Source organism: Cupressus sempervirens, chromosome 7, assembly GCF_028749045.1.
Source record: "Cupressus sempervirens isolate cs-2001-9-10 chromosome 7, ASM2874904v1, whole genome shotgun sequence".
NCBI classification, from domain to species: Eukaryota; Viridiplantae; Streptophyta; class Pinopsida; order Cupressales; family Cupressaceae; genus Cupressus; species Cupressus sempervirens.
Window position 1 is genome coordinate 161,341,840 of NC_143124.1, and position 13,253 is coordinate 161,355,092.

At 37.2% G+C, this 13,253-nt stretch overlaps 1 protein-coding gene across 1 annotated transcript; it reads right to left on the reverse strand.

Annotated features, from left to right (window-relative positions):
* Positions 1-1,925: 1,925 nt before the first annotated feature.
* On the reverse strand, positions 1,926-6,113 carry LOC149546016 (disease resistance protein Roq1-like). The gene is made up of 5 exons (XM_089790950.1): positions 5,186-6,113; positions 4,004-5,072; positions 3,593-3,886; positions 2,595-3,482; positions 1,926-2,512 (listed from the first exon to the last, which is right to left on the reverse strand). The coding sequence occupies exons 1-5, from the start codon at positions 5,800-5,802 to the stop codon at positions 2,021-2,023; spliced, it is 3,360 nt and encodes a 1,119-aa protein (XP_089647076.1). The 5' UTR covers positions 5,803-6,113; the 3' UTR covers positions 1,926-2,020.
* Between the last annotated feature and the right edge of the window lie 7,140 nt (positions 6,114-13,253).

Genomic DNA, 13,253 nt, shown 5'->3' on the forward strand with positions numbered 1-13,253 from the left:
CTCACATTTGGAGTGTAATGATTCCTACCTAAGTGTGTTATATTTTGTGAATGTATATTCATGGAATGTGATAGAGCCAAAAGTTTATTGCTTTGTTTTTGGTTGTGTGATCTTTTAATTCTAGTGTTTGTGACAGGTCTAAAAATTTTGCTAACGTATCTAGTCCGAGAAGAGATCACCATTTTGTTCCTTCATAGCTTTTTGTCTTGCATGAGCGCACTTTTCGTGGACTTGCGATTTGATGAAAAGTGAAACATCATACAGTTATTGAATTCCCTACAGATGATTGCATCAATGGAATTAAGGAAGCCCTACTCCTACTTTCATTTGTTATCCACTGATCTTTTTGAAAGCTTAACTCGCAGACGCGTTCTTCCCGCAGTTTATGTCTAATAGGAATTTCCCTTTCATGCTATTTACTTTCATCTCTTGTTACCGTATCTTTGTTATTTGCTTTGCTAACCCCTGGTTAAATTAGGAATTCATATATAGTTGCATTGTTAGATTGCATTCATTAAAAAATAGAAAATACCAAAAAATATATCTGTTTTGTGGTTAATTTTGAAATAGCAAGCAAATTGATCATTTGATCTGAAATTGGTTTGAATGAGCAAAGGCCTCCTCGTGAAGAAACACATTTATCTTCAACTGAGCAGATTCTAGTAGGTCGCAAGATCACCCGGAACATTGGAGTTGATCCTCGGATTAGGTTTTCAAGAAAGGAGTTCGAAAGGATTCTTTTCATTAAGCATCCTGCAAAACAATAGCTCAACAGGTGAGGGAAAAGCTTATGGAGGTAGCTAGTTGCTGGGGGAAAGTAGTGGTGAATGAGTTCAAAGGGTACTCTCCTTCTATTGTTTGTAAGTATCTCTTTCTTATTGTTGGAGATCTCGCTGGACAGAACATCTTTGGATAGAAAATGTTTGGAGAGTGTACTTCATGTGGTGAAGGGATGACTCTGCAGCTAAACACATTGATGCAGAGAGGTGTGTTATGACCTTCGAGGATGGACTGAGTCTTCCTATTTTCTTCTACGTTCACAAATCCTATGGAGGTGGAGCAATCTCCTATTGAGGTGGAGATCATATTTGGACATTGGGAAGTAGACGAGATTCCTATCGAGATTTTGTATACTTGCGCTACTTTAAGTAGTTTTGTTAGCGGAAGAAAGGGGAACAACTTTTATCTCTAGGGTTTGGTCTTCCTCCTCCTTGCTCCTCTCATAGGCATTATGGTGATAGGGGAGTTTACAAGGGGTTGGAAGACTTTTGACTATGTATTTTCCAAAGTTGGAGGCTGAGCCTTGCCTAGACCCGTGGTTGAAAGATATGTACTGTGTTTGTTGAGGCTAGAGGTATAGTCTTGTTTGGTTCTATACTTTTGCATAGATTTTTGTAGGCATGATGACCTGAATTTGCTCCCTTTTTGTTATGGTGATTTCTTGTTTTAGTTTTTCTTTTCCCTGTGATCGAGTGATTGCTAGTAGTTTTAAAGGGCACAATTTGGTCCTTTGTTGTTGATTTTGGTTTAAGTTTGTGGCTATTTTGGGGCCTTGTCCCAAGTCATTCATTGAAAGTGTTGACCATGGTGTGGGTCAATCGCTTTTGGACCTTTGTCTTTGATACAGGGAGATCTAATTTCATTACTAGACACTAGTATTGTTCTATTATTGGTGCCTAGACTTTTGATTGTACTTTGGGACAACACCCATTAATTGCTACTTTTCTTGATAAATAATATTATTGAAAATGAATAAATCATAAATTATGTTCAAATATAAATATTATTTTAACAAGACAGATTGGGAAAAAAAATTAATAGCACAATATAAAATGACATCAGACTAATAAAATTGTACTTCAATTTAATTTGTAACAATAACAATATATATTTTTTAAATAAATAAATAAATGCTCACATAAAAATTATCAACAAAATTTGATTCTTGATGTTTATTGATATATGCTTAACATTTACAATTTTAGATAAATGTGCATTAATATTCTGCTAAAAAGAACCACTACTTATGTGAGGCTTCACACAAAGTTTGGAAGAGTTGTTTAAAACCTGCAATGACGTCGCCTCTCCCTCCAACTATAATCCATCCACTCGACACATACAATTCTTCACAAAAATATTTCATTGATACTCGAAGACATTTATCAGTACGGAGAGAGAGGGGAACTTCTCTGAAGACAGTCATCAGTATCCATTCACCTGGGCTCACTGTTGCCCTACTACTTTCTATTTCCGCAATACCTTTAGAGTTCCAACAATAACCATAGATTTTGGCGTGAAAACAGACAATAGCGGCATCCGACGGATTTGTGTGCTCACATAGTAAAGTCGTTTCAGCACGTCTCTCGTCAAACACCCCCCTATAATAATCAGGGGAATCCTCGTCATGCTCCATTTTTTTCGCCACGCCCAGACCAGGAAAAGCGAAATTGTCCAAAATTGACTGAGCACTAGCAAAGAACTTTCCCCATATTGTCATTTCGCATGGCCACTTCTGCACATCAGTTGTGAAACAGTTAAAGCTAAACAGATCAATTTATTAATAAATATTTCGTATTATTTGCAACATGTATTACCTCCATCTGACCTATGCTTTCAATGCAAGCTCCAAAAGCTGATATGTCGGCTGCTTGCAGAGTCAGCGTCCGCAGTGGCAGTCTCTCGCCGCACCGTAAACTGTGTATACCAGGTACCATCCAGTCTGTCTGTACATTCAAATTTTCCAGAGAACTCAAATGCTCTAAACCTTCGATTTTCATTATTCTTGGACAACCTTTGACACAAAGATTATTCAAGGAAACCAATCCTGCCAAACTCGGCATGTCGGATAGCTCTGGACAATCTACAAGTCTTAGAGTGATCAAGTTGGACATGTTTCCCAAAGCAGAGGGCAGCCTTGTCAACAGTGACATGCCTTCAATTAGGAGCTCTTTCAATTCGCTTAGTTGATCGATGCTTGCTGGTAATTCCCTTAAGCTGCTTGCATGTCTGAAATCGAGCTTTGTCAAAGAAGCCTGACTTGTGATATTGTGAGGCAATACTTGTAACTCATGGCATCCAAATAATTGAAATACCTTGAGGTTCGTCATCTTGTCCAGAATATCTAGTGTCTTGAAGGTGAGCTTCCAACACCCTGATAAATTGAGATATTCGAGGTGTATTAGCTCCTTAAAAGACACGGGCAACCAATTTAAACGCCTACAATCCCCCAAATCTATATGTCGCAGATTTACCAAATTCCCAAAACAGTTTGGTAGGCTTGATAGCTCTTCGCAATTTTTTAAGACCAAATGTTCCAGGGACTGAAGTCGACAAAACTCTTCTGGGAGACTCGACAACTGGACCCGGTAGCCACCGGGGGTGACAACTAATCTTTTCAAATGCTTGAGATAGCCTATTGACCTAGGAAGACTTCGGAGCTCGACGCAACCATCAATTTCCAACTCTCTCAATTCCATAGGAGCCTGCGCACAACCAATTTACAATTCTTTCGAGTTAAAACTGATCAAAAGCACTTTAAAACATCAGAATCATTCTTTCTATTTATTGTTAAACAGCCAAGCAAATTTCTTACATGATCATCCTCCCACAATGATTCCAAACTCCTACAATCGGACAAACTGAGAACCCTAATGTTCTCCAGTGAGAGCCATTGTGGAATATTTCTATACCCAAAGTCAGACCATCGAAGCCACAGAAGGCCTCTCGATAGCTCCCTACATTCCGGTGTCAGCTCATTCTCTCGAACACGAAGAAGTTGTAATCCTACCCTAACATTTGAAATTCTCATCATCTCCATGTACTCCTTGAAAGGTGGCTCACCTTCTCGACCTGTGGCGAGCATTATGCCCCGAACCGGCATTCCTCGCTAAAGTGGAAAAAGGAACAGCAACGCGACTTACAATTTAATAAAGGATAAAAATGAAAAACATAGACAAATAAGGTTTCTATGCTATGACTAATGGCAGGGAAGATTTAATTCCACCTGAATGTGCATACTCTGTCCTGTATGCCAGATTCGGGAAGGTGAGCGTGTCTTTGCGATTTGCCTACCCAAATCCCTCAGATGATCGTGCATCCTTATACGCTCTTCCCCAAACATAGCATCAACCTCAACGAGGCACTTGTTGAGAAGCGTTTCCCAACTACATAGACCGCTCCAGCCTGATCCATCCCACACAGCAATTGCCGAGCTTCTTCTTTCACCGATAAAGAAGCATGCAACATCCAAGAAAATTTCTTTGTCATCTTCATCGAGGGCGTCGTAACTTACTTTCAGCCTCTCCAAAATCTCCTCGGGCAATATTCTCTGGATCTTATCTAGCTGAGAATCCCAATAATCCTTCGATCTTTTACCATAAAGCTGCCCTCCAATGACCTTCAAAGACAGAGGCAACCCTTTGCAAGAATCTATATATTTTTCAACTAAGTCTTCAAAGCCTTGTTGGGGGAAAGGCTGTAAGAATGCATGCCAGCAGAACAACTTCCTCGCATGAAAGTGTTGCAAGGGTCTCATTTTGTAAATGGATGTGATGCCCCACTTTGTAAGTACGTTCCCTTCACGTGTTGTAACAATGACCAGACTTCCTGATCCGAGGCTCTCCTTCGCAGGCAATAGAGCATCGAGTTGGTCCTCGTGATCTGCATCATCCAAAACTAGGAGCACGCGAAGACCTTTCAGCCGATCCGCTACAAAACCCTTGCCATCTTTAAAGTTGTCAAAGTTTGGAACCCCTTGCATACGGAGGTCCTCTAAGAGTTTCTTCTGCTTTGTATCCAGAGCGTTTCTCGATGCGGCATCTCGCACGTCATGCAGAAAACTGGAACGCTCAAAGGAAGAGGATTTCCTATTGTAAAGCTCTGTTGCGAGTGTTGTTTTGCCAGAGCCGCCAAACCCTATAATCCCCACAATCTGAACAGACTTTCCTCGACTCCTTTCAAAGTCCTCTACAATCTCATCCATTGCAACTGGATGTTTGGCTACCTCCAACGGCACTTTTTTCATTGTTCCCGCAACAGAATTCACTATGCTCTTCAACAGCATCCCTTCATCGCTGAACATTTACAGCGAAACTAAATACGATGAAACAAAAGTCTACAGTAGAATAATTTATGTACCATGTAAATGATTTCATGAACGGAAAAGGTAGGATATTGCATTACTTACTCATTAGGGCTGTTGAGCATGTAACCAGATAGATATGACACCTTCTGCAGCGCGCTTTTCCAGTCCTCCAGTATGGTCGAGGAGTACCTGCCCTTCTCTTCATGTTGCGAAAACGCATGAGCATAACATCCTTTCCCTTGAGCAACCCATCGGAGATCATCGGGTTTCACATGATAGCAAACGGGAATTATTTTCTTGCCAGATTTTACAATAAAACAGAGCTCGGCCAGGCACCAAGGAGATTCCGCATACCTCTCGGAGAAAATGGCAATATGAAGTCCAGAATTGCGCATTGCCTCCTCTATTTCTTGAGGTAAGGAATCCCCCAACTCCAGCTCATTTTCATCTAGGAAAGCCCTCAATCCAATCAGATAGAGGGTGTGATAGATAGTGCTGGCTAGTTTGTGCTTGGTATCACAGCCGCGATGATTAATAAAGACGTCATACGGGCCCTTCTTCAACACTGCCGAGGATGACGGAGACGCTTGCGCTACAATTCCAGCGAAAGCATTTGGTGGCTCTTCCTGATGCCGCGGAGGAACGGAAGTGCAGGAATTTCCCGTTGAAGGAAGAGAAGAACGAAAGAAGTCCAACAACGAACTGATACAGTTTCCCATTGTCTTTAAGTGCAAATGACAAGAGGCTGTGGATCAGTCGCTGAATTGAGATAGCATTTACAGAAATCGCATAAGATTAACAAGGAGACATCTCAAAAATCTCCGTATAAGCCTTCATGAAAAGCTTTGAATATCTCGTCAGATGCAGAACAGCGGAATGTAAGTCTAATCTCCGTGAAGTCCAATCGCTGAATACCTGGAGTAAAATAGTGGGTGCATTCAAAGAAATCTCATTAAACTAAGAAGGAAAAGTCTCAATAATCTTCGAATGCTTGACAGCTGCGAGGGAGGCACCGGCTACGGTGCAACTTATTTGCCCTATAGGAAGTCGTGCCAAATAGCTGTCCATGCCCGACTGTTCTGTGATGCATTCACGGCACCGGCTACGGTGCAACATATTTGCACCGTACAAATGCGTGCCCAATTTCGCTTCTGCCAGGATGTCCGTCTCGTACGACATGTGACAGTGTCCTTCCTACCGTATCCACTATGATAATACTGACTGTTTTATTTTTAAAACTTTGGTCCATTGATATTACTAAAACTTGGCACAAAAACTTCAGTCCATTGATATTAACTTTTGTAAATTAGCCTTGAAAGAGGAAATTTTTATTTTATTAAATTAGTGTTACAATATTTAGTGGATTGAAGTTTTCAAATTATATATTGAATTGGTAAAGGTAAATTTCTTTATATTTTATTTGATAGTTATTATTAATATTATATTTTATAAATAATAAAATTTAAAGAAAATTTGTGTATAGTTGAATTTTGAAATTTATTAATTAAATTTATAATTCTAGTATTATGTTTTTAAATTTTTTAAATTTTTGGTATTATGTAATTTAATTTAAGTAAGTAATAACAATTTATTTTTAAATAATTTTTTTGAATATTGTATATTTTTTATGCTATGTATTTTAGATAAAAGTAAATATATTTTAACTCATGTGATAGACAACATTTTAATTTGATTGTTTTCTAATGGAAATTAATTTGGTATGTAATCAAATATAATTTGAGATATATCTAATAAGTATAATTCTGAAGTTTGATTTTAACAAATGTAAGAAATCACTAGAATTTGTATTGAATATGATAAATATTTATTTATCTTGTTTTTTAAAAACAATATCACATTTCTACAATCAATATACTATTAACAATATAAACACTGTCAATAAAAAATAAAATAAACAATATACTATTAAAAATGACTTATATTAAATAGTAAATCTTATGTTTATTACTTTTGTCCATTGATATTAACTTTTGAAATAGTAAATTAGGACATCGTAAGTTAGTGTCTTATAAATATTTTCACTTGGAGACATTTTTTATTTGGTTAAATTAAAGTAGTTGCATAATATTAAATAATAATATTATATTTTTTTATTAAATTAGAGTTATATATTTTTAACTACATTGAAGTTTGAAATTATATTAGATTGATAAAGGTAAATCTTATTTTTTACTTTTGTCCATTAATCTCAACTTTTGCAATAGTAAATTAAGGCACCCTAAATTAGTGTCTTATAAATATTTTCACTTGGAGGCAATTTTTTATTTGGTGAAATTAAAGTAGTTGCAATTTTTTAGTTGCATAATATTAAATAATAATATTATATTTTTAACTAGATTGAAGTTTGAAATTATATTGGATTGGTAAAGGTAAATCTTATTTTTTACTTTTGTCCATTAATCTCAACTTTTGCAATAGTAAATTAAGGCACCCTAAATTAGTGTCTTATAAACATGGAGGCATTTTTTCATTTGGTTAAATTAAAGTAGTTGCATAATATTAAATAATAATATTATATTTTTAATTATAGTGTTATATATTTTTAATTAGATTGAAGTTTGAAATTATATTGAATTGGTAAAGGTAAATTTTGAAATAAAAATGCAACTATATTTTTTGCAACTACTTTAATTTAACCAAATAAAAAATGTCTCCAAGTGAAAATATTTATAAGACACTAACTTACGATGTCTGAATTTACTATTTCAAAATTAATATCCTAACTTACTATTTCAAAAGTTAATATCAATGGACAAAAGTAAAAAAATAAGATTTACTATTTACTATTTAATATAAGTCATTTTTAATAGTATATTGTTTATTTTATTTTTTATTGACATTGTTTATATTGTTAATAGTATATTGATTGTAGAAATGTGATATTGTTTTTAAAAACTAAGATAAATATATATTTTTTATTTAATGAGAAAAAATATAAAAATTTGACAATACTTTTATATTGATTTATTTATCATATTCAATACAAATTCTAGTGATTTCTTAAATTTGTTAAAATCAAGCTTCAAAATTATACTTAATAGATATATCCCAAATTATATTTGATTACATACCAAATTAATTTCCATTAGAAAACAATCAAATGAAAATGTTGTCTATCACATGAATTAAAATAGATTTACTTTTATCTAAAATACATAGCATTAAAAATATACAATATTCAAAAAAATTATTTAATAATAAATTGTTATTACTCACTTAAATTAAATTACATAATATCAAAAATTTAAAAATTTAAAAAAAATAATTAACAATTCCATCTCAGTCTATGGAAGACACTCCCAACTCTCAAAATGTTCAAGAAGTTGACATAAGAAATCTAAATTCTCCGCCAAGCATTCACCGCTTAATTAAAATGCTGAGATTGAGAAAAGCATTAGGAGATACTATAATAGGTGGAAAAAACAGCGCAGAGTGACTTGCAGAATTGCGTACAAAAGCGCGTCCAGGTGAATTAGTTGAGTTTTGAAAAAGAGAGCAGGCGAGGACTTAGTCAAGGTAGCGTGTCGTTTGTAAATGAAACAAGAATCTTCGACGGACCTTCGTAGGGGTTAAGGCTGAGTCAGGCTGAGTCTCATTGAGGAGGCTTCTTCTATCCTGATGCAAAGAGAGGTTAATATGTATGTTAACATGACATCCTCATGGTATGAAAATAGACAGAACAGACATCAAGACAGATTTAAAAGAGCATAAAAGTAACAGAAATTTATACAGAAATTGAAATTTTAAATTTTAAAATCATCCTGCTCAGGATTATCCTGCTCAATATAATATTTATATTTCAAAATCATCTCACTATTATTATACCACCTAGTATATTATTTGTAGTCTTGTTGGTTGTTGGTTTCTTGGTTTCTCATTTTGAGGAGCGTTGTTAATTATTGTTAGTTGGACAGCTGTTATTTCTGACCCGGAAATAGCAGTAGTATTTATGGGTAGCTTGGACAGTTGTTCGTCCTTATCTATGTATAGCAGCATTAGTTATGGGTAGTTTGGACAACTATTTGTCCACTTGCCGAGAATTAGTAAATGGTTGTTGCAAGGATAATTATTTACTAATTTTAGTGATTCCCTTTTGGACACCTTGCAACCAATTCTATTATTGGCTGTCGAGTTGTCTTAATCTCAGCCGTTGGTTTGATTTAATCTTGGTCGTTGGTTTTTCCAATAGGGTAGTATAAAAAGGGGTCATTGGGTCATTTGGAGAGACAAGTTTTGGAGAAGCATTTTGCAGTGATAGCAAATTGTCTTGCAGTGTTAGCAAGGGCGCAGTGTTAGCATGGGGATAGCAGTGGGGAATATTAGCGGGAGAAATTAGGAGGTTGTCGGAGTTCTGCCAATGAGAGGCAAGGAATTTTGTATCTCTTGATTTGCTGAAGTTTAATATAATTCCTCATCTATAGAATTGGTTTTCCCTTAAGGGTTTTTCTAGGGACAATTTGTCCGAAAATATTGTGTTCATTGTGTTGTTCATTTCTTTTCGTATTTTATAACTGAAGTTAAAAGTTGTGTTATTTTTCAATATTAGCTGAGAATTTGTTTTCAGCAGTTTAATAATCGTTTATGATAGGAGATTAATAATCAGTGACTGCAATAGTTGATTTTTCACATGGTATCAGAGCATTGTTAAGGGTAGAAGAGTTTTTCCCTAGGAAAGAAATTTTGATCTCTTTAGATTTATTATTGCTTTAAACCCTTGAGATAGCTTCAGCTAGTTTGAGAGATCAGGATAGATTGGATGGTGCCTCAAATTTTGGTGTCTGGAAGGCTAGAATTTCTTTATTGTTGGAAGAGAATGGTATCAAGGATTATGCTACCAGTGTTGTACTTGTACCAACGGATGCAACACAGCTTGCAGCATATAGAAAGGACGATGCCAAGGCGAGGAGGATAATCCTTGATGTGTCAAGTATCATATTGTTCCACATATCTCGGAGCTACATACAACGAAGAAGATGTGGGACACCATTTTGAATCTATACCAGAATGCTACCACCAACAGGAAGTTGATTCTCAGAGAGAAGCTAAAGAATATCTGGATGAATCAGGGAGAAGATGTCACAAGTTACCTCACCAGGCTCAGACTTGTCAAGGATGAGTTAGCAGCTGTTGGAGATAGCCCTAGTGATGAAGACCTAGTGAGAATAGCCCTAAATGGGTTTACTAAACAATGGAGTGTCTTTGTTCAAGTTGTTAGTGGACGAGATATTTTACCGAGTTTGGATCAACTATGGACTGATTTCACTTAGGAGGAGTTTAGACTAAGTCTTGTCAATGGGGCCAACAAGAGTCAGAAAAATGAGGTGGAACAAGAGAACGTTGCCCTAGCGAGTAAAGGGAAAGCAAAGAAGGGATCTAGCAAAGGATCAAATTCACAAAGTGAGAAGAAGAAGAAGAACCTTTCTAAGGTCAAGTGCTTTGGATGTCACAAGTTTGGCCACTATGTCAGTGATTTCCCATAGAGGAAGAAGGGTAAGAAGCAGGTGGAAGCTTCAGCAAGTGCGGAAGAACTCTCCAGTAGAATGGAAGATGAGTTTGCACTCATAGCTTGTATGGTTAGCTCAACCTCACAGTGTGTTTGGTATATAGATAGTGGGGCGTCATTTCATATGACAGGAGTTAGAGAGTACTCCTCCAGTTACAAGGAGGAGGACACCAACATCCAAATTTCTATGGGAAACTTGTCCAAACTCAACCCTATTGGGAAAGGGACTGTTCAGTTTCAAAGGGAGAATGGAAAGATAATTCCACTTCATGATGTGTTATATGTGCCAGTCTTAGGTATGAATTTGATTTATGTATCTGTTCCTCAGGATAGGGGGTATAATGTACTCTTTAGAGGGACAAATGTGTTGATTAAGCACAAGGATTGGAAATCACCCATAACTATTGGAGTTAGGAGTGGTCACCTTTATAGATTGCAGTTTGATACTCCTAAGGCACTTATGAGAAACAGTAATCCTAGAGATCTTAGAGAGCTATGGCATAGGAGGATGGGCCATATTCATCATGGAGCACGTAGATTGCTTTGTGAGACAGTGACAGGTGTTCCAGAGGTGAGCATAGAGCATGACGATGTATGTAAGTGATGTGTGTTGGGGAAGTTTGCGAAAGCATCTTTTCCAAGGAGTGACACCAAATCTAAGGGTGTTCTTGATCTAGTACATTCAGATGTTTGTGGACTGATGTCGACGAAATCTCTCAGAGGATATGAGTACTATGTTACTTTTATTGATGATTTCTTTAGAAAGACTTGGATATACTTCTTGAAGACTAAGGATGAGGTTTTTAGTTGATTCCAAGAGTTCAAGGCTATTGCGGAGAACTCAACAGGAAAGAAGATAAAGGTTCTTCGGTCAGACAATGGAGGCGAGTACAAAGGAAATGTCTTCCAGGAGTTTTGCACCAGAGAAGGAATCAAGAGAGAATGGACCATTCCTTACAATCCACAGTAGAATGGAGTTGCTGAGAGGAAGAACCGTTCTATATCAGAGGCAGCAAGAGCTATGCTACATGACCAGGACATGCCCCGTTACTTGTGGGCAGAGGCATGTAATACAACAGTCTACATTCAGAATAGAGTTCCACACAAGGTGCTAGGGAAGATGACACCAGAGGAGGCTTTCACAGGGAAGAAGCCAGATGTTAGTCACTTCAGGATATTCGAGAGTTTGGTATATTGCCATATTCTTGGAGATACATGTACAAAGTTAGATCAAATTGCAGAGAGGGAGTACTTTGTTGCGTACAATGAGACCTCAAAGGCAGACAGGATTTTCATTATGGGGACTAAAAGAATTATTGTCAAACGGGATGTCAACTTCATGGAGGACAAGGCATTCAGGAGATCCAGAGATTTGCCAGCAAATGATCAGAGTGAGCAGGCAACAGAAGCTCCAAGACCAAGTCAAGGGCAGCAAAGCTCAAGTACAATTACCAGTATGAGTGTAGACTCAGTTAGTGAAGATTCACAGAGTATGGAGCAACAGGTGCAACATGAAACGCATCTAGAAGACTTAGAGGTCGATATTTCATCCTCTACAGTTGGCAGCAAGAACCATGTGGTTCCAGATACACAAAAGGATACTCAAGAGTTTGTGGGAGCTCCTAGGAAGAGTACTAGATAGCGAAGACAACCAGCCAAGTTTAATGACTATGCGGAATTAGTTAGTCAGTTGGTAGATAGTGAGCCTTCTAGCTATCAAGAAGATGCAGAACATTAGGTATGGTGAGATGCTATGGTTGAGGAATATTCTTCAATAATGCAAAATGATGTGTGGGAGGTGGTACCTAGACCAACAAATAGGGCTGTAGTTGGATCACGTTGGATCTATAAGATAAAACATGGTGCAGACGGTAGCATCGAGAAATACAAGGTGAGGTTCGTGGCAAAAGGGTTCTCTCAGAAGGAGGGAATAGACTATGAGGAGACATTTGCTCCTGTTGCCAGGTATACTTCTATACGAGATGTAATCTCACTTGCAGCACAGATGGGATGGCAAATCCATCAAATGGATGTCAAGACAGCATTCCTAAATGGTGAGTTGAAGGAGGAGGTATACATAGAACAACTAGAAGGCTTTGTAGCACACAACAAAGAGACCCATGTGTGCAGATTGAAGAAAGCATTGTACAGACTCAAGCAGGCTCCTAGAGCGTGGTATGAGTGCATTGATACATACTTGCAAAAAATGGGCTTTGTGAAGAGTGAAGCAGATGCTAACCTCTACTACTTGATGGTTGGGGCGAGATTCACATTCTTGTTCTTTATGTGGATGACCTATTTCTTACAGGTTCACTAGGGCTCATAATAGATTGCAAGAGGAACCTTGCAGAAGAGTTCGAGATGAAGGATTTAGGACTTATGCACTACTTTCTAGGCATGGAAGTGTGGCAAACAGATGGGGAGATTTTCCTTGGTCAAGGGAAATATTGCATTGAAATCTTGAAAATTTTTGGGATGGAGGATTGCAAAGCCATGTCTACACCCATGATCACGAATTGGAGGAAGGTAGATACAACTAAGGAGAAAGATGTATATCCCACTTTATATAGACAGTTGATTGGTTCGCTTATGTATTTGGTCAACACTAGACTAGATATAGCATTTGCAGTAAACTCTCTTAGTCAG

Coding starts and splice junctions, on each gene's coding strand:
- LOC149546016 (XM_089790950.1), bottom strand. CDS start 5,802: ATGGGAAACTGTATCAGTTCGTTGTTGGACTTCTTTCGTTCTTCTCTT. Junction 5,073..5,185: donor ATGCTCAACAGCCCTAATGA/GTAAGTAATGCA, acceptor GTAAATGTTCAG/CGATGAAGGGATGCTGTTGA. Junction 2,513..2,594: donor AAAGCATAGGTCAGATGGAG/GTAATACATGTT, acceptor ACTGATGTGCAG/AAGTGGCCATGCGAAATGAC.